Source organism: Carassius gibelio, chromosome A5 (assembly GCF_023724105.1).
Source record: "Carassius gibelio isolate Cgi1373 ecotype wild population from Czech Republic chromosome A5, carGib1.2-hapl.c, whole genome shotgun sequence".
In the NCBI taxonomy this organism is placed as follows: domain Eukaryota; kingdom Metazoa; phylum Chordata; class Actinopteri; order Cypriniformes; family Cyprinidae; genus Carassius; species Carassius gibelio.
In genome coordinates, this window is record NC_068375.1 from 7,318,672 (window position 1) to 7,339,781 (window position 21,110).

Sequence of the window (21,110 nt, forward strand, 5' to 3'; positions counted from 1 at the left end):
TCCCAAATGTACGGCCGTCAGTTGCTATTAGGTTGCGGGCATAACTAGCAAGAGAGAGAAAAAATGTCACGTTGGTAACACCTGGTCAGTGAAATCAGCTACCATCCTTTAAACCAGGTGACTAACCAACAATCTTGTCTCTCCATGGCTCAAGATGCTATCACTGCTATTATGGGGATACGCTTTAAACTAAGGAAAAGGTGAAAACAGAAATACATTTATCTAACTGTGATCATATCGAAATGAACTTCATCTCAATTATATCCTATAGCCTACTAAAGTTTTAAGCTCATGTCCTGAAGCAGCAGCGCAAGTTAAATGGCACAACACCCATGCAATGAATAGAAGTGATGGAGATAGAGACTATATGTGAACGCATTCCCATGCACTTGCATGTTTATTGAAGAGTAGCGTGGGAACCTTCCCCGTGTCTGAGGATAATGTACAAATTCTGACAGGTAGGCTAATAAAAAGGACTGAGGTGTCGGTCTGTGTTTCTAGGTGAGGTGTAAGCTCGTCGTGTTACTGAGAGCGTGGCCAGTAGCTTGTTCCCATCGTAGCACTTTTGAATTGATTGCCAGTTGTTGGTTATGGGCCAATTTTAAATATTTACGCAATTGCACGCCCTCTGATGCCTTTTGTGCGACATCCCTGAATTAAAGTTCATTGCTCTCAATTCAGGTGATGTGCTACGTCACTGCCATGTTGTGACATTTTCGATATTCGGAGCATTTGAAAATAATAAATAATTGTCTTGGCAGCAAGTGTGCCGAATAATAACGCAAGCCAATCTACGGAAAATGTTTTTTTTTTTTTTTTTTTTTGGAACAATAGGGTTTTCCGACTTTATTACAGTCAGCAGATTAATAATTGCGCACTGAAGTTTTAGTTTGTTAAAAATGAATTACGTAGAAGCATAGGCCTGTGCATAATATGCTAATCTCCAGAAGAACTGTCTCCTCTCTCCTGTGCAAACACATCCACCCTCACACTTTAATGGTCGCGTGTCATTTGCTTTAATCTTCGCCTTGTGCCTGCAAGCTTGGTCTCTAGCTAGTGTTCCTGAGTAGAACATGAAAAAAATAATAAATACATAAACTCTGACAGTTATAGACAGTCTTAGGTGAAGGAATAACGATCCGCAAAAGTTTTCACACATTAACTTCATAACCTTGTGGACGGTAATCTACAGAAATAGTTAATGGCAAACAGCACCAAAGTGATGAAAATGGCGACTACATGTGAACGCAGACGGCTCTGGAGAGAAGCGTGGGAACTGGACGCCTTCTCTGCGTTCAGCTCGAATCTACAAACTCTGACAGGTAATAAAAAGTGTTACTGGGAGAGCGGGGTTAATAGCTGGTTCCCAGCATAGCACTCATACCTGTTGCCCATTGTCAAGCTTGAAATATTTACACACATACTCACAAACATTCAAAATTCATTTTTTTTCTTTTTTTAAATGAACGTTCCAAAAAGGGTTTTTCAAATTGATTTTGGAATCCTCAAGGAACCTTTCAGTAACAATTTCTTAAAAGAACACATATTTTACTAAGCGTGAACTCTATGAAATGAAAGTTTGAAAAGCCACATAATATTAATAATATTAAAAAATCCTAATATTAATAATAAAGAACAAACTAACATTTAAAAGGTATTTTATAGCACAAAACACTAATATGGGGTTTACAAACATATGCTCATGAAAGATCATTCACTTTCTAGCATTTGAATACTGGATTTACCAAAAAATCATTGCAGGTTTAAGAAGTGTTTCCCTTCCCTTATCAGCTCAGATATTCACTTTACAGAGCCCCATAGCACACAAGTGAATTATTTAATAAAAGGTCTTCAAATTTAAGATGAGGAACATAAACTTGCATAGTATGCGGATGATGTGATTCTGTTTTTAACAGATGAGGAAACATCAGTACCCTCAGTTTATATGGAATTATTTCAGGATATAAATTGAACTTTAATAAGACAGAAGCTATGGAAATAGAGGCTAAATTTATGAGGATTTTAAAAAGACGTAAGATATTAAATGGAACCAAACAGTGATAAGGTACTTAGGATAGTTACTAATAATGTAGAAAATGTATATATGTGATTATGATACTTTAGAAACTACTATAAGAAATTATTTTAAAAGGTGGAAAATATTACTATTATCTTCATTTGAAAAAATAAGTACTATTAAAATGAGTATACTCCCTAGACTTTTATTTCTGTTTCAAAATCTCAAAGTTGATGTACATCTTATTAATTTCACAAAGTGGTATAGTATGTTTAGAAAACGAGAAACCGAGAGTCAAACTGAAGGTTTTACAAAGAAGTAAAGAAAGGGGAGGTTTATCATTGTCAAATTAGGAGCATTATTATTACGCAGATGAGATTAAGCCAATTTTGAGCTGGATGCAAGTGGATCATAAATAAAAATGGAAAGGTATGGGTCACCTGAGGCAATTAGTACATTCATATTTTGTGGAGGAGAAAAAAGGTGAATAGTTATTATTATACAGGTGAAACTTTTAAATGTTGGATAAGAATTTGCAAAGTAATAAGATCACAAGATGGTTTGTTTAAGAGAAATAGCAAGAGATACAGATTTTGAACCAAATACTTTTGATGAGGTAGCAAAGGACTTTTATAAGGATTTTATCAAATTTATGGAGATAATGAGACATTTGAGAGTATGGGGGAAAAAATTCATATTGTATAGGACATTATTTTACAAATTACAAGTTTTTTTTTTTTTTTTTTTGATATTCACACTTGTGTTTTATGATTAAAGTTAATAAAATGAATAGGGTTGATAACTTGATAGGTCTAAAGTCATGCCCAAACATATGGACACCCTTGGTAAATATGATCAAAGAAGGCTGTGAAAATTAATCTGCATTGTTAATCCTTTTGATCTTTTATTTAAAAATTCACAAAAATGTACGCTTTCATTGGATAATAAGAATTTTAAATGGGGGGAATATCATCTTGAGTGTTTGCTGCTAAAAAGCTATTTGTTTAGTTTCATCTGATCATAGAAGCCAGTCATTTGAAGTTCCAGTCGTGTCTGATAACTGAATATGCTTTAGTTTGTTTTTGGATGAGCTTGAAACCCTCCTAAACAACATCTGGTGATGTAGGTTCTGACCCAGAGACTCAGCTATTTTCTGCAGTTCTCCAGCTGTGATCCTTGGAGAGTCTTTAGCCTCTCAAACTGACCTCCTCGCTGCACATTAGGACGATATAGACACACGACCTCTTCCAGGCAGATTTGTAACATTTTCTGTTGGTTGGAGATTCTTCATTATTGTCCTGATGGTGGAAATGGGAATTGTCACTGCTCTAGCTCTTTTGTTAAAGTCACTTTCCAATTTGTGAAGCTCAATCATCTTTTGCTGCACATCAGAAATATATTATTTGGTTTTTCTCATTATGATGGATGATTAAGGGCATTTGAGCTTTGTTTTCCATCCTCTTTATATTTCTGTGAAACAGGAAGCCATGGCTTGGATAATTTCATATTCATAATCACCCTGGAGTACTCAAAATTGTGAATGTGAATGGGAATATACTTTAGAGTTATTTTACTCATAAGAATCTCTAGGGGTGTTATTAATTGTGGCCAATATGTATTAGAGAAAAACATTTATTTCATAAGGATATTTCCCCCCATTTTAAATTCTTATTATCCAATGAAAGGTTAGATATTTTTGAATTTTTTAAATAAAAGATCAAAAGGTTTAACAGTGTAGATGAATTTTCACAGCCTTCTTTGATCATATTTACCAAGGGTGTCCATATGTTTGTGCATGACTGTAATATATTCAAAGAAATTAAGGCTATGGGTTTATATAAAACTAAAACAAAATGGGAAATTGAATTATATGATAAAATAATAGAAGAGAGATTGGAAGCAAAGCTTCTAACAAAGTTTAAAAGAAAATGTAAGAGCAATCTCCAAACTGGCAAGAGTCTGCTTGAAAAATAAATATGCAGTGTTTTATAACAACAGAAATATCTTCCAAATATAATCACTTATCTTCAGCATGTTGAAGAAACTGTGGTGAACGTAAAGCCCATTATAAATAATAATAAACCAAAATAATAATAATAATAATAATAATAATAATAATAAATGTGGACAGAAGTAATTCAGGCAATATAATTCATTTTTTAAGAAATCAAGTATAATAAAGGTACAAATGTAGTTTTGGGTATACGACCTATGCTACTTAGTAAAGATGAGTTATATTTATTTATAATCCTGAGAATTACAGCATTTAAAGTGTACTCTCCGGAGAGGATAACATATGAAATTAAGAGTAAAAGTATACATTTTGAAAAGATATGGGTCCATTAAAACCAACGTATAAATTATAAAATAAAGGAATACATCCAATTACCTTTACATAATTCTACCTCTCTTTAAATGTAATTAACATTATATTTGATTAGTCCTAATATTATTTGAATGACTTATTAGGATTTAGGTGTTATGAAGAGTTTGATATGAATATGTGGATGTTTTGTTTTGTTTTCTCTCTCTCTATTTTTCATATGAAAAAGTGTTTAGGTGCAGTGATTATTGTTCTATTATTCTATTATTAACTTTTTTTTAATCTATGCATTGTTGATGAGTATTATCACAAAGAAAAATGTGAGGGAAGAGAAAGTAGAAGGAACAATTAGTAATAATAATTGATAAAAAAAAATAAAAAACAAGATGTCTTTACATGAAATGTTAATTTCTATAACAGTATTGAATGTGTCTGAACTGAAAGACATAATAGAGTACACACACACACACACATATATATATATATATATATATATATATATATATATATATATATATATATATATATATATATAGATTTAATGAATTATTAGTTTTTCATTGAACTCGAACCCCATAGAGGCCTGCAGTTCCATACGAACCCCAGTTGGGAAACCTTGATGTAATGTATTTTAATGTTAGTTTTATGTTGTTAATTACAATTAATGTAATATATTTTCTTACCCTTTGTTTTTACTAATTTGGTACAAGATTATCCTAATTAAATCAATGTGAATGTATCAAAATCGAAAAGGAATTATTATCTAAAATGTGGCTTGTAATTTGGAATCAATAACGGATTATATTTGTAAGTATCTACCCAGCTCTGTCCATCGGGTTACTTTGGTCCATTCTGTGGCTGGTCATGCTTTTATTGTTGCAGACTTCTCGATGGTGTTTACTTGCCCTCTTCAACACGTGCTGAAAGCGTGTCTGATTCACACCTGTGTGTAACAGGTCATCAGGTGGCGGGAGTTTGCACGTGCCCGTTTGCTCTGGTGCTCAGTAATGGTCCAGCAGCAGTGCACGCTAAGTTTTACATTTGAATAATTGGTCGACGGCCATCAGACAGGCTATCAGAAACCAGCATCATGGGTTTGCATTGAAGAAAGGTGAAACGATTCTGAATGACTGCAGCACTTTGCATATGCAAAACTTCATATCACGATTTCCGTAAAATGAACTATTAAGGCCAGCGACATGAGATTTCTCCATCTTGGCCCTTGAGGTGTTATCTTATTCTAAACTCGTATGCAGTCTTAATATAATAGCCTAACTTTTAAAATCAAGTCAGACAAACATTTAGTTTGAGCAATATTGAGTTCTTGTCATTAAATCGCACTGAACTGATAGCTGTATTGTTTTTTTATTATATTTTATTTTAAGTGTCCTCCCCCATTGCAAACTTTGTCGTGTCCTCCCCGTGACTGCCATCTTCGCGTCCGTTTGTCCACGGCAGACTTCACGCCATATTCACCGTTAAACAGACGTGTCAACAGAATCATAACACTAACGGAATTATGAGCAAGGGTGTGTATGCAACCACTCCGCTTCACCAAACATTAAACTTTCCCACGGGACTTTTCTTAAGGTTTGTCATGAGCCATGCAGGGGTCAAAAAGTGAAGCATCACATGGCCAATTCAATAATTTAGTATAAGCAAAATTGTAAATTCATGTAAATTAACATTTATGCATTTAGCAGACGCTTTTATCCAAAGCGACTTACAGTGCATTTAGGCTATATATATATATATATATATATATATATATATATACTTTTTTTTTTTTTTTTTTTTTTTTTTTACCAGTAATCCATTAATCCATTTGACGTGATTGTTTTTGGCAAGCATGCCATCAGGGATTACCAAATGGGGTTTTGCAACTTGCTATTTGCTTTGCTCTCCAAATAAAAACAAACAAATATTAATAATAATAACAATAAAAAAATGCTTAGAATTTCTCAGGTTGAATTATTTCCTTTCTTTGTTAGGTAATCTACCCAGTTTGTTTGTAAGTAGGCTTCACTTACTGAGGAAAAGCAAAAACTTGGAATAAACGCATATTTTGTCCTATTAGCATATTACAGCTGTATAATGATGAACAAAGGTCCGCTTTAATATGTGCATGTTAAGCAAGCTGGAGATTTAATTACGAATTTCAATTTTAGTCCAGTCAGTTATGTTTATTTGGTGCTTATTTGTTTCTGCACTGAGCATCGAAGGCAATGCACGACAATCCTTGAGCACCTACTTCTAATCGCCTCCGAGAGGTTTGAGGAGGTCTGGTGCTGGTCGTGTGAGTGTGCTCGTTTTACACATTTGTCGTAGCCTATAATATTCTGTTCCCACTAGAAAAACCTAAAGAGTCACTTAGCACTTAAACAAAGCTTTTAGTTCTACGAAAATATGTTTCAAACAAAATAGTAGTAAAACATTTGTGCATTGATCGCATTGAGACTTTTTTTTTTTTTTGCGTTAAGAGCTTTTAAGAAAACGTCGGTTTTGAACGCACAACTATCTGCTTGCTGCGCGAGGTTAAAGGTCGTGAACTGTGGACGGGAGGAGAGTTTTGGTGAACTGAGTGTTAGTTTGCCTTCAAAATGCATTGGACTGGCGATGGATTGAATTATTGGCGCAATAAAACGAACAAACCAGTCCATTTAATCACAAGCGTTCTATGACTTCATTACTGTTTATATAACCAAACTTCTAAGATTTGGAAGTGTATGCTAATTTTATTTTCATGCGATTATGTCCACATATAAATCATCTATAAGACGAATTACAGCATACTGTTAATTAAGTTCCCTGGAACAAAATGTCTGGTTACTGTTAACCTAATCGATTTATAGTTTCTTATCTTGGAATATATTAAAGGGGTAACTGAGCAGAAAGCCATAAGCGGGAACCGAGCATACGGCCAGAAACGTCATTGACACCTCGTGACCAATGACAAGCCAGCATCCCCAATAAAGACCCGCGTTCACGAGACCCTTCACCACAGAAGAACTTCCTGAAGAACACAGACCAACGGGAATATACGTGTTTTCTTACTCTTCAACAGATCATGGTTACTCCAAAAATGGCAAATCGACGAGCAGCGAAAAGAGTGAGTAGCCTAGATATTAAATGCGCTGTTTCTCTTCTATGATATTTCTTTCTTAATGGACATTTAAGAGGATTTTTGAATTTTAAACCTTCTCAAGTTCACTTTTTTTTTAAAGCAAAAAAAAAAAAAAAAAAAAAAAAAAAATAGGGTTTTGCAATTTAAATGTAAAATATAACGTGATTGGTCTAGATCTTGAAGCCCGTGATAGAGAAGAAACGGAGAGACCGGATCAACCAGCGTTTAGATGAACTGAGGACACTGCTCCTGGAGAACACTCTAGACTCGGTAAGAAATCAAATCCGCTATTTTATCCAGCCCTCCTTTATATATATAATTAAATGAAATATTTCAGCAGCATAATGCATTTACATTCACTTCTACAGCGACTTCAAAACCCCAAACTGGAGAAGGCTGAAATTCTGGAACTAACTGTTGAATACATTCGGACAAAAGCCACAGCTGGGAGACATAGTCTAGGTAAGTTTTCTGTCTATACTTAAATCACTTTAAAAGAGTGTGCTTCTTCCACATTGTAATATAAATCATTAGTTTGAGGGCTTATATTTGTGTTAAACTCGAGATGAAGTGCTGGTTGATGAGTCTGATGAATCTAACTGATTTTGTCTCTGTCTCTTTCCTCTCCTGTTCTCACTATCCTCAATTCCTCAATCTAACCCCAAAATAACTCCACATACCACATATTCTTTGAATTTTCATTTTGGTGATCAATAAACCAAACCCACTGTCTTTTTTCTCCTAAAATCCTCCTTTAACTCTGCTTCAATTCTTGATTTCAAATATTCACTCCACAACACTCAAACATTGCTTAACAACCCTACATTAACATCTCATCTTATTCTTTCTCACCTATACTCTTTTTCTTTGCCTCCTTTTACCTCCATGCGTCCCGGCTCTCCTTAACCTTCAGGCGACTCTAACAAAGACTCGGACCCCCATGATGCCCCCGCTCCGACTGCGCTCTCAAGGAGACCCCACAAACCCTTGGCTCCAGTCCCCGAGTCTATCAGTGTCCAGAAGCAGATGCCCTCCAATCCTGTCTACAAAGCTGGTTTTAAGGAGTGTGTGTCCCGCCTGGCGAGCTTCATCGACTGTGTAGAGCCGTCCCAGCGAGACAGCTTCGTTCAAGGCCTGTGTCACCACCTTGACTCCTACAGCTGTGCTCTTTCCCAGGGAAGAGTTTCCAGCCAAGCTGCCCACCATCCGTGGATCCCAAACGCAGAGTTGACGTGCAGGACGGACGTCCCTGCGATAGGACACATGAGAGCCAACGCCGAGCCGTTTTCCTACACCAATAGTTTGTATCCTCAATCTTTTCTGCTCCATCCCACAGGACAGGCCATGACGCATCCCTACCTCTCCCCTCCATACTCCGTCTCTCCTCCACCGTCTCCTTGTTACTCAAGCAGCTCTCCCACGTACCTCTCTGTCCCCTGCCATTTCCCTTTCTCTCCCACCTTCTCTCCACTCTCCAGCGACTCTTCGTCCTCATCTTTCAGTCTCTCGACGCCTGCCGTGTCTACAGTCCCAGGAGCTCATGTTCATGGCTCGAGTCCCTCCTGTCAGCCTCGGACTCTGAGACGAGCTCTGTTTCACAACCAGACACAGTCTGTGTGGAGGCCCTGGTGAGCAGAACCCAAAACACTTAGTGACATCTTCCCATCAGATCTCAGATCTCCCTTCAGCCATTGAGTGAAGTGAAGGCGAGTGAGAAACACCAGGAGCTCTGTGATCAGCTCACGTGACTCGGCTGTTATTATTGTTCATGTATATGTTCTGCAGTCTTTGCTATAACTCCACTGTCACATTCTTTCTTTGTTCTGCACACTACTTTCCTATCTAAAATACTTTATTGCATACAAATTGTGTATATACATATATATATTTATATTTATTTTGTCTCTATTTTACATTGTAAATTAACTGCACATTTCTTTCTTTTTTTTTTACTAAATAAATCTATATAATATTGTTAATTTGTATGATTTATTTGATCTATCTATCTACTATCTATCTATCTATCTATCTATCTGTTTTTAAAATAAGTCTCTTCTGCTCACCAAGAATGCATTAACTTGATCAAAATACAGTAAAAACCATAATATTGTGAAATATTATTACAATTTAAAATAGCTTTTCTGTTCTTGTAATGGCAAGATGATATATTTTTTAAAAACAACAACAACAACAAAACATGATACTTAGAAGTGTCTCTTGAATTTCTCATGGTCATAAGGTTGGATGTAATTACACAAAATATAAAACAATTATTTTATATTATATAATATTCCTCCAGTTATTGTCATTTCAGGGACCAATAAATAAATAAACAGAAGATTTTAAGAACAATTAAAACCAATGCACTTATAGTCTCTATTGAATTTCATGATGTCATAAAGTTGCATGTGTAACTACACAAATAAAAAATGTTTAAAATTAAAAAATAAAATGGATCAACACTGCAGGACACTGCTGTCACTGTCAACTATGTATAAAGGTGTTTTTTTTTTTTTTTTTTGTTTTTTTTTACAAATTTCATAAAAGAGAGGAGCATATACATGTAGGAATATATATGATTTATTAAGTACAATGTCTGTAGTACTAAAACACAATCTTTACATTTTACACGTGTATTGTCTTGTTTTCATAACGGTTTTAATTTAGTCTATAGGCTGTGTTTACAGGTTCCATTATGTACAGTTGCCCTCTGCTGGTCAAAGAGACTTAAATAATTATCAAAATTACTTAAATCATTTATCCACCTCCTTACAAACGGGAAATGCTGTATCAACTGTCACCAATAGAAACCAGATTCTTTTGACGTCTCAGCTGATTTATTCCTTGCTTTATTATGGCATGACACGGGGAAAACTTTGAGGACTACAAAATTGTGCACGAGTTAGATCGCTGGGACTACAAATCCCAGTGACTTCACAACAACCGCACGCGGGGGCGGGAACCACAAAGCTTCTGTTTACAGCCTAATCACATTAAAATAAAAACAATCGCGGAAGCGAAGAAGCTAGTGCTAGATAAATAACCACCTGCAGAATGTGCATCTGAGGATACTGTCTGTCAATCAGCTGGCAAAAATGCAGTTTATTTACATGCTGGATAGAAGAGCAACGGGGCATCTTGTGCTTGCCAGTGAGGAAGTGTGCAGTCCAAAACACACACGAACCAACCTGCTGTCTTATTACAATGCAATAAAATGAAAAAAGCGTCATACACGGTAGGTTCAACGAGCTCGCAAAGCAATTCGTGAGGCGATGAAGCCAGTTTAATAACGTTGACATTTTTATGAGCAGGCACATATTTAGGCCACCTAAAAAGTAGAATCTATGCTAAGCCCGCCCTCCTCATTCCATGATTGGACAGTGAAAGGAGGGTTTCCAGAACACGCGCGCACCATTGGCTGTTACAACTGCCTATCGCGACGTCATCAGACGTTCGAACCATATAAAACGCCGAAAGCCCCGTCCACACACAGCGAGACTCCGCAGCTCGTGATTAAGTTCATCCGAGTAAGCGCAGTAGTTTAGGTGCTAAAACAATAAACAGAAAGCGACCATTGTGATCAGTTCCTCCACACAGCCTGCAGACATTCCGAAGTAACGTTAGTGTTTCACAAAGCGTTAGTTGAAGGGGCGTGTCCACTGAACGTGTTGTTTTGGGATCGAGCCCCGTGTGTTGAGCTCAGCGTGGATCCTGGTCAGCTGTCTTTGGGTTCTCTCTTCTGTTCTCTTCTTCGTGCTGGTTCCGCTGTGTTGTGTATTATTCATGAATGCCGTTTGGAGGCGGAGACTCTGAAGGTGGGTGGAGCTTTCGTGAACGCTGACCAGACGTTTACTTTCTTCTTCATGCACACTTGACACATGTTATCAGGAGCTGACATCAAACCACCTCTTTCGTCTGACTATCTGAAGTTCTAGATTTTTAATATATATATATATATATATTTGTCTAGGGTAATTAGCCTTTGGATTAAACAGTTTAGTTCATATAATGTCTGTTGAGCTAAATGTAGTCAAAAACCTAAACGAGTATATGTAGAACTCTTAGTAATTTCTACTATAATTAAGAACCAATCAGTAAACTGAAATTCTAAGTCTTCACTATTAGGGATCTTTCTTGTGGTTTGGTTGAATATTGTGTGATATGTAAATTACTAATACATAAGTAAAATTACATGATATGTACAAAAATTGCCTAAAGTTGAATATATACGTATGCTATTTTTCCAAGTTTTACATGCATGCATAAATTAATAAATAGGACCTGACATTAGTCAGAATAATTTCAGTTAATCTCACTTGTGTATAAGCTACAAATCCTATTTAAAAATCCTTAATCTTTTAGGTTTGAATATAAATGGTGAATTTCTCGAAAGCATTTTCATCTTTTGATTAGGTAATGATTTTGTAAATTATTTTATGTGCATTTGGCTTAGTGGATGACTTCTTGTTTGCTTTCATTTCAGATCCATGCCTCCTCCAGTGTCAGCCTGAAAAATGATCGAGATGTCATTTGACAAAGAAACTGTGTTATCTTGTGAGGGGCAAACAGACCTCACTTCCCAACAGCACTCAGAACTTACTGGAAATGATACCGGCGCGCTCCAACCGTCCGGGAAGACCACAGTTATTAACCTCAGCGAAGAGGCAGGGAGTGAGACGTCTCTGGAAGAGCGAGAGATAACGGCTAGCACGGAGAACACTGCTGTAAGTGAGAGTGGGGTTGCTGGGGTCGAAGCGTCTACACAAAACGGCACCCAGCAGCCCAAACCTCAACAGCAGAAAGTCAGTAAGCGGCGCAGCACGATGAGCGCTGGATTCAAACACCCCAGTTATGGTAAACGCCGCCGCCGTGCCAACTCTGAGAGCGAGTCGGTCCTGCCAACCAACTTCCTGCTGGGCGGGAACATCTTTGACCCTCTCAACCTTAACAGCCTTTTGGATGAAGAAGTGAACCGGGCTCTCAACGCAGAGACGCCCAAGTCCTCGCCGTTACCGGCCAGAAGCAGAGACCCCGTAGAGATCCTGATACCCAGAGACATCACAGACCCGCTCAATCTCAACTGCCCCAGTGCACGGGACGGCAGTCTGTTGGTGTCCCCCCTGAAAAGTGGCGGAGGCAGGCGAAGACATCGGAACAAGCACCATGGAGCGAGCGCTGGGAAAGCCTCGGGTGAAGGAATAGTCGCTCCGATCGATTTCCCAGAGTCTGATGGCTGTGCAGGAGGACGAGACGAGGGAACAACAGCGCTCTCCGTAACGCCTCCGCACTCGCATGTCCCTGAGGACCAAACCCAGTCGGACTCGACTCGACTCGAGGCTCAGGGTGCAAGTAAGCCCAGTTTAACCACAAACGGTGGTGAGGCGAAGGAGAAAACCATTGACACGTCAACCGCAGCTCCATCAAACAGGCAGCGCAAACGCAGGCGGGCCGGAAGCAGACCGGAGAACGCAGACCGCTCCGATGGGACGAGAAACTGGGGTGCGAGATCTGGGGGGCATTTCCCAGAGACGTCCCAACCGCATCCAAACCACTGGAGGTCGCAGAGCAACAGCAACCAGCACCAACAACAGAACAAAAAGAAGTTTCAATACGGCAACTATAACAAATACTATGGCTATCGCAACCCTGGGCTGAGCGAGGATCCTCGTGTCCGTCTAATGAATCCCGAGTGGTTCAGAGGGAAGGAGGTTTTAGATCTGGGTTGCAACACTGGTCACCTGACTCTAACAATCGCCAGAAACTGGCGACCGGCGCGGATCGTGGGCCTGGATATCGACGCAGCGCTGATACATGCAGCTCGGCACAATATACGGCACTACCTCTCTGAGGTTCACACGGAGCAGGCCAGACGCTCCGGGGAAAACGGGGAGGGGAGCGAAGAAAAGAGTCAGAGGGAGGAGAAAGACGAGGAGAGGTTTGTTGTGAAAGAGGAGAAGGGTGAGAATGAATGCACGGTCGAAGGAGCAGTGGAAGTCGGTCGGGAGGAAAGGGAGATTGAAAACAGCGAGGCTGATTGTGGAGGAACGAGTGGGAAAGATGAAGCATCGGTTGGTCTCCCTGATGGGAAGCATTCGTTCCCTGTCTCGCTCCAGATCTCTAGAGGACCCATAGTTGGCCCGCCTCTGCCTGAGATAAACACCGAGCGTCTCCCTCCTGGAGATTTCCCTGCCAACGTCACCTTTGTCAAGGTAAGAGCCAAAAACACATTTTCCGTTTTTATTTTTTTTATTTGAGTTGGAATTCTTGTTCACTGGACAGGAAAGTTTTGCTCCGTTAAAATGCTGTATCAAATATGTCTGACGTCATCTTCTGTGTGCCGTATAAAAATAATCAACACTGACCTGAGCTGAGCTGAAGAATAACACCATTGTCTTCTGTAGAGCTGCTTCTCAGCTCAAATGGCATTTGTTTCAGTTTTAAAACAGTTTATTAGTGTAAAGCTGCTTTCTAACGGTCTGTATTGTATAAGGTGTTAATTAAATGTGACCTAAAGTTCCCCTAGTCTTACATTTTTAAGGTTCCTAATATTGTTTTAGGTATTTACATACTTTTTTTTCCCCACAAAATATGCATTTATCAGCACCTCATGTTCCAGTGATTCTCAGATGATTCGTTCAGTCAGATTCAGTCTCTCTAAACCCCTCCTTTACACAGATTTGTGGGTCTTTTCTTTTTCTAGAAGGACCCTGAACGCTAAACTGTTAAGAGATTCAAATGAATAATACCAGTATTATTATCATCAATCATCATTATTATTATACTTAGTATCTACTGTTACAGTTATGTGATGCATTTTTGGTTTCAAATTTTAGCTTCCAGTTTATAAATGTGTGAATTTCTGTAATGATGGATTCTTTTCCATAACACTGAATGTGGTAACAAAGGTAATAAAGAGTTAATTATTATTATTATTATTATAAAGTCTCTTTCCGGGTCAGAGTGCATAGGTAAAGCTTATGGGGTTGTCATGTGATGAACAAGCAACCTGAAGACTAAAGGTGAACTCATTTCAGTACAGAAGCTATAGGATGTTGCCCTACTGAACGAATCACTCCCCGAGACGACTCGTTCGTTCCGAGTCACATTAAAGATTCGTTCGAGAACTATATGGTGTCTGTGAGTCCGAGGCTGCATTCGCTTTGAAATAGGAATCGTTGCCTCATTTCTCGTTAACATCTTTCATCTATCGCGGTCTTGTTTGGAGAAAGCCTCCCCAAATCTGACCAGCCAGGCGTTTGCGATACTGGGAGCTTGTACAAACCCTGATGGGTGACAGGAACGGAGATGGCTCCAGATCAGTGATGCAGTGTTTGGTTTCCCAACAACATCCGTCACCAACACACAAATGTATTTGCTGAATGCATAAACTGTAGTTTTATTTTCCTGCCAATCTAAAGCAAACGCTGTGTATGCTGCTCGAGGTAATTCGTGAATTACCATAGGCTTATAGTCTAAATTACTGTTATTACACTTGTGTACAACTCTATTGTGCTTGTTATAGAGTGCGTGACGTGCACTACAGTAGACCACCGTCACACACAGCCCTAGCGATTATTTCTAACTTTATCACGCTCTTTCAACTTTACAACTTTGTAGTTGTGTGTGAATGTAACCGATCTGCATCACACACACCCAGATGAATGTGAATGGCATCTGTGATCCAGGTTTTTGATCGCCTGGCTTTGCTTTTCGGAGTACATGCATAGACCTGCTTCTGTCCAAGAATGTTTATGCCTTGAGCTTGAAAGGCTGATTGTGTAAAAACCTGTAGACTTGGACTGAAATGAGCCGCATCCAGGGACAAGAGAGCGGTCGGCCTAACTGTTAAAGATGTGTATATTCAGACCCTGTTTCACACTCCTCTGTTTGTCTGGCCTGCACAGGGGAACTATGTGCTGGAAAATGATCTGTTGCTGCAGACGCAAAGAGAAGAGTATGATGTGGTCCTGTGTTTGAGCGTGACGAAATGGGTCCACTTGAACTGGGGTGATGCAGGACTCAAGCGGCTCTTCCACAGGGTGTACAAGCACCTGCGGCCGGGAGGACTCTTCATTTTGGAGCCCCAGCCCTGGAACTCCTACGGCAAGAGGAAGAAACTCACCGTAAGGACCTTTTATTGTCTTCATACGTTTCAGACATAAGGTCCGGCAAGACATTTGATGTTTGATGTGTGTCACTGAATCATCCACTCGTCTGATTTATTTAAAAACTACATGCATTTTATTGTATTATTGTTGAATTTCTCAGGAGACCATCTTTAAGAATTACCATGGCATCCGGTTGAAGCCGGACCGGTTCTCCTCGTACCTGACTGCTGAGGTGGGCTTCTCCAGTTACGAGCTCATCGCAACATCACAGAACCATTCTAGAGGTCAGAGCTGGGAAAGGCTTGCAATCCCTTCCTACGATGTTAAATCTGTAAACATTTCTAACCCTCCGTCTGCCTTTCCTAGGTTTTCAGAGACCAATTTACCTTTTCCGCAAGGGACGCTCGCCTCAAAAGTGACGGCAACAGTTTAACGCCAACCTTGAGAAGAAAACACAAGACTTGGATTTGAAACCACCAGCATTTGATGAAGCCACTGGAAGTTTAAAGATATTTCTTTGGAAGTAGATTTTCAATATTTTGAACTCTTGAAAGTAATCCCATTGGAGCTGAATTAGCATTAAATCGTCAATGCTAAATTGAATTGGAATGAAATTGTTCCCCTGCCGTTGAAAATAAAGATATCCATTGCAGTTTTGCTGAAGATTTAACAGGTGCAAATCAGAGTCCCCCCTAACTCAATAAAGCTGTTTTCATCTCTCGTCTGAAGGAGCTCAGAGTTAAATTCAAAGTGATTTCTCCTAAGCTCCTGTTCAACACAACTTGTTTTTCACTTGGAATGAAATTCCCCAAAATGCAAATTCTCCAGCACACAGAGCTGACTTTAAAAGACCATCTAGAATTGAAATGCTTGGTGTTGTGAACTTTTTTTTTTTTTTTTTTTTTTCACCGAAAGGAAGATTAGAGCTTGTTGCCAGATGTTCATCTTTCTGATTTTTGTTGTTGTTGCACTGTCGTATGCTCATTTCTTCATTATGTCTGGAACAAAGCATTGCTATTAAAATAGGAAGCTTTAGACGGTTCCAGCATCTGTCTGCCAATCGCTCTTTTTATTGTCCATCGATGATATTCCTGGTCTAACCGGATCCTAATGTTGTCCCAAGGAGTTCTGCAGCTGCAGGTTAGCTGATTTGCTATGTTAAAGTGTACACTGATCCAATGTCCCGAATAAAAGTCGGGCTGATACCAGAAGGATGCCATTTCTTTTTCGGCCACAGAGAATGATGTTTTTATTGTTTTGTGTTTTGTTTTGATTCTCCCAGTGTTAAAGTTGGACACAAACTGAGGTACTCTTTGTATAAGTCTTTTCAAAACTGAGGTAACCTTGATGTTGTTAGTTTTAATGCTGTGGAAAGGTTTGCACTAAAACCAGAGAGCAGATTTATGTCCCGCACATTTGTATTTTATCGTGCAAATGTAAAGTTGGTGTATCTCTGAAAAGGGTTATTTCAGTGAAATCGAAAAAAATTCAAATAAACTACAAACTAAACATGATTTTGTAATGCTGAGCTGTTTCTTCAGTACCTAACTTATCATTATGGAAATCCGCAGACCAAGCTGTTGTGTTAAAGTGTGAGGCAGCAATGACAAATACATTTTAGGAGACATAATCAGACTACTTTTGATGACTTTGAAACAAAATGGAAATAGGTTAATCTTGTAGGATATCGTTATAAAACTATGAAGAGAAAGGAATCTTCCATCAAAGCAGTAAACATTACATTACATCAAAGTTTCTCAAACTGGGGACCGAGAAGGAGCTGCAGGAGGTTTGTGAGTTTAATTAAAAGCTAATAATAATAAAAAAGCACCTTTAACATAATCAGAACATAACACTTACTAAAAAAAGATGAAATGTTGACCAGTCAGAGTGAACAAGCAAATGTGTTACTTTATAATTAACTTAAATCTCATTGGGTACTTAAAGGAAATATATAAAGTGAAAGACAAAATCTCTGCTTTACATGTAAATAAAAAAATAAAAAATAATAAAAACGTGAATTTATGCATTTTAATGTATTGCTATGAAAAAAAAAAAGCTTTCCAAAGGCAGTAAGTGGTTAAATATCCAAGTGAGTGATAATTTAAATGGAAATGCATGTACAATTTTGTTGGTGCAATATTGAGATATTAACCACAAACTCAAGCTATGCAGACTGAGCAGTGGCGTCTCACAGTATGTTGAGGAAGTTATGTGTAATATTATTGCTGAAACTAGTCAAATTAATTCCGAGAAAGATAAACTGGTCCGTGTCTGTTCCACAGAACATGTTGCAATAACCGAGACGACCACAAGATGGAGAGCTTTCACACAAAACGAGGTGTTCTGTAACAAAACAGTGAAACTGGTTTATCATGCTATTCTACATCACAGATGTCACTAAACATTCTAACACATACACGATTGTAACATTTAAGTCTATAATTTAGACTGCACATATAACCAGTTTAAACATATTGCTTACAGATGCATGCGAGAGACTTTTATCTTGTTTGAAAAAACGAGTATTTTAATATAACCTATGTAAAAATGCTTTTGTAGATTAGCTTCTGTCTGTTGGACACACATTTCTGACTGCAGATATGTGTATGTTAAATATTAATGCCCCAGCCTACCCAACACCTGCTTGAGCATGTATATATACAGTATGTGCATGCAATTCTATGATGAGAAATGAGTATGATGCATGCATTTCAGACACACACACACACTTATGTAACAGTGATGTAGGAGTGGGGATGTATGCTCAATCCATTTACAGGGAGATTTGAACTAAACCAGTAAAAGTGTCATATTGGCCTGTCTTCGTTCTGTTTTAACACCCAGTTAACGCATGCACTCTCTATATAGCTTTCTCTCTCTCTCCAGTCCTGACATGAGAGTCACAGCAGCTCCACACAACACACTATTGTACTTCAGTTACTCAAGTGGCATGGATTCTGCATGGCAGATACAGAGGGTTTGGATTACATTCAGTCAAAACACTCTTCCATTAGCAATGAACCACTGTTGAATGAAATAATCCGATTTCTGAAGTGTTTTTATATGCACCTCCCTGGAGACTGAACATGCATCAATGACAGCTGCTTTATTGCACAACCATTGACTCTTGACTGGATGGAGGGGGTTAAAGACAGGCCTTGAAGCTCTGACATACCCTTTGACTGACTTTAGTGGTGCAGTCTACTATCTTAAAGGCAAAGTGTTAATATATATATATATATATATATATATATATATATATATATATATATATATATACATATTACTACGCAAAGAAGAATTAAATATTTATCCTAGGGGTGTGCAATATTGACAAAAAATAAAAATAAAGTGTGTTTGTGTGCTGGTCACTTCACAGCAGTGACGGAAACTAATCTTTTCCAACAAGTTTAAAATGATTTTTACCCTTTATGGGCATTTTTACCAAATTGAGTCAAATTACAGTCAAACCATTTAATCAATAATACGGTATTTGGGGCTGTTACCAAACAAATAAAACCATTACCAACAAAAATCATGTTTGCAACGCAGAGGAAACACAGAAGCTGCATCTGAAGTTGCATTTAGATGCATGCACACACTGTTTAAAGCAAGACATGAATGCATTTAAAGTGCAGTTAGAAATGCATAAAAAATGTTTTGATATTTTAATCCTTAAACCTTAATACTGATATTTGAAATTGTAAAAAAAACCCGAAAAGCTACTTCAAATGTGAAATTAAAACCAGCAGTAGGTGGCAGCGAGTAACTGTTAAATAGTCAACTACGATTGACCCGATTCATTTAAACTGTTACCAGACGCAAAACAGTCATGTGGCTTTGATTAGAACCATTTTTTTTTTTTTTAGCAAAATAGAGCAAAAATAAGTGTCTAAAATGAAGTCTATTTATATTAACTTATTGTTTATTGAACTGTTGTATTAAATAACTGTCGTAAAAATTGCACTCTTCATCTGATATTGATTAACTGTATGAAATTATATAAATATATACATTTTCTTTCCGCATATCTTGAATTTTGGGGGCATTCTAAATGCATTTTTTCAGACTGAATCATGCAGTGAAAGAACACTGTAAATGAGCATAAAGTGTTTAAGCACTCATAAGCTGTCCATACACGGTATGATAAATGAATCTCTAACTTACATCGTTCATATATCTGCACTTTGCTGTGAGTTTCAGTCTGAACTAAACGCGATGACTGATCTCAATGCCTCTGATTGGCTAATTCATTCCTAAGCTCAACAGAATCGTGTGTGATTGGGTATAATGAGCAACACAGTAAAAACACATTAAAATATATATATGTGTGTGTGTGTGTGTGTGTGTGTGTGTGTGTGTGTGTGTGTGTTTATGAACATACATACTGTAGAAAAGACTGAAGTGTTAACACAAAGGCATAAAAAGAAGCAAATTAGATGACACTGTCAACAAAAATAGCTTCATCTCCTCTCCTCTTCAGTCTCTAACCCTCCTTTCTTTTCTCTCACCGCCTCTCTTTCTGTTTTCACGTCTTTTATTTCCCTTGTTGCTCTCTTCAGGCTTTTAGAGAATAGCATACTAGTCATACTATTTCTGCAGTGTAAAGATATCTCTGAAAGATATTCTCCGTTGTAAAATGTTCAGTATGCAAATAAAGTGGGACACTGTATCGCACAATACTGCATTCAGCCCACTTTTTGAGCAGTGTGTAAAATGTAGTGAACATTTTGTCACATGAACTGTCACATTACCTTACATGTTTAATTTAGCAAATGGCATTCAATCAAGTGCCCTAGAGCAAGGCATCGAACCCCCAACTTCTCCCCGGACGCCGCAGCGTAAATGGCTGCCCACTGCTGTGTGTGTGTGTTCACAGTGTGTGTGTGTGTGTGTGTGTGTGTGTGTGTGTGTTCACTGCTCTGTGTGTGCACTTCGGATGGGTTAAATGCAGAGCCCGAATTCTGAGTATGGGTCACCAATACTTGGCTGAATGTCACGTCACCTTATTTGTTGCATCCGGTTGAAAATAACCACTTAATACTTTCCTAATGCCTTATATCTGTCAGGACTTGGGTATGATCAGTCCTTATTTTTCTCTTTTTACATATTTTTTTTCCTTTTTTAATTTTTTCATTTCTGCTTATTTTCTATCTTTTCATTCGTTTTGGTTCCTGTTTTTTCCCTCTCATTTATTTTAATCTATTTTCTCTGGTTTCCCTTCGCTCTAGCGCCAGCTGATCCCGGTTAGCAGTCCATGCTGCGGCTGTCTGACGCACCTGTTCCCCTTATCTCGTTACTCACCCTATTTCTTCTGCTTGATTTCACCACTCTTTTTCAGTGTGTTCTGTGATATTTGGCATTTTCAGCTTCGGTTCCGTCCTGTCTCGCCTCTTTGTTGTGAGCGCTAGTTTGTCTGCCCAGTTGTTGTGATGTGTGTTTTGCCCTCAGAGTTTCTCGGAGTGTTCTTCTGGTTCTCGACCTGGTCTGTTGTCGATGGAACACCGAGGCCCTAATGGCTCGTTTTTTAGAGGG

General features: G+C 38.2%; 2 protein-coding genes across 2 annotated transcripts; both read left to right on the top strand.

Annotated features, from left to right (window-relative positions):
- Positions 1-5,313: 5,313 nt before the first annotated feature.
- LOC127987702 (enhancer of split mbeta protein) lies at positions 5,314-9,443 on the top strand. The gene is made up of 5 exons (XM_052590065.1): positions 5,314-5,451; positions 7,218-7,449; positions 7,639-7,734; positions 7,833-7,926; positions 8,378-9,443. The coding sequence occupies exons 2-5, from the start codon at positions 7,408-7,410 to the stop codon at positions 9,094-9,096; spliced, it is 951 nt and encodes a 316-aa protein (XP_052446025.1). The 5' UTR covers positions 5,314-5,451; positions 7,218-7,407; the 3' UTR covers positions 9,097-9,443.
- Positions 9,444-10,943: 1,500 nt separating this feature from the next.
- On the top strand, positions 10,944-17,086 carry LOC127990681 (7SK snRNA methylphosphate capping enzyme-like). The gene is made up of 5 exons (XM_052591515.1): positions 10,944-11,279; positions 11,948-13,673; positions 15,369-15,587; positions 15,733-15,856; positions 15,939-17,086. Exons 2-5 carry the CDS (start codon positions 11,979-11,981, stop codon positions 15,989-15,991), a joined length of 2,091 nt encoding a protein of 696 aa, XP_052447475.1. The 5' UTR covers positions 10,944-11,279; positions 11,948-11,978; the 3' UTR covers positions 15,992-17,086.
- Positions 17,087-21,110: the final 4,024 nt, after the last annotated feature.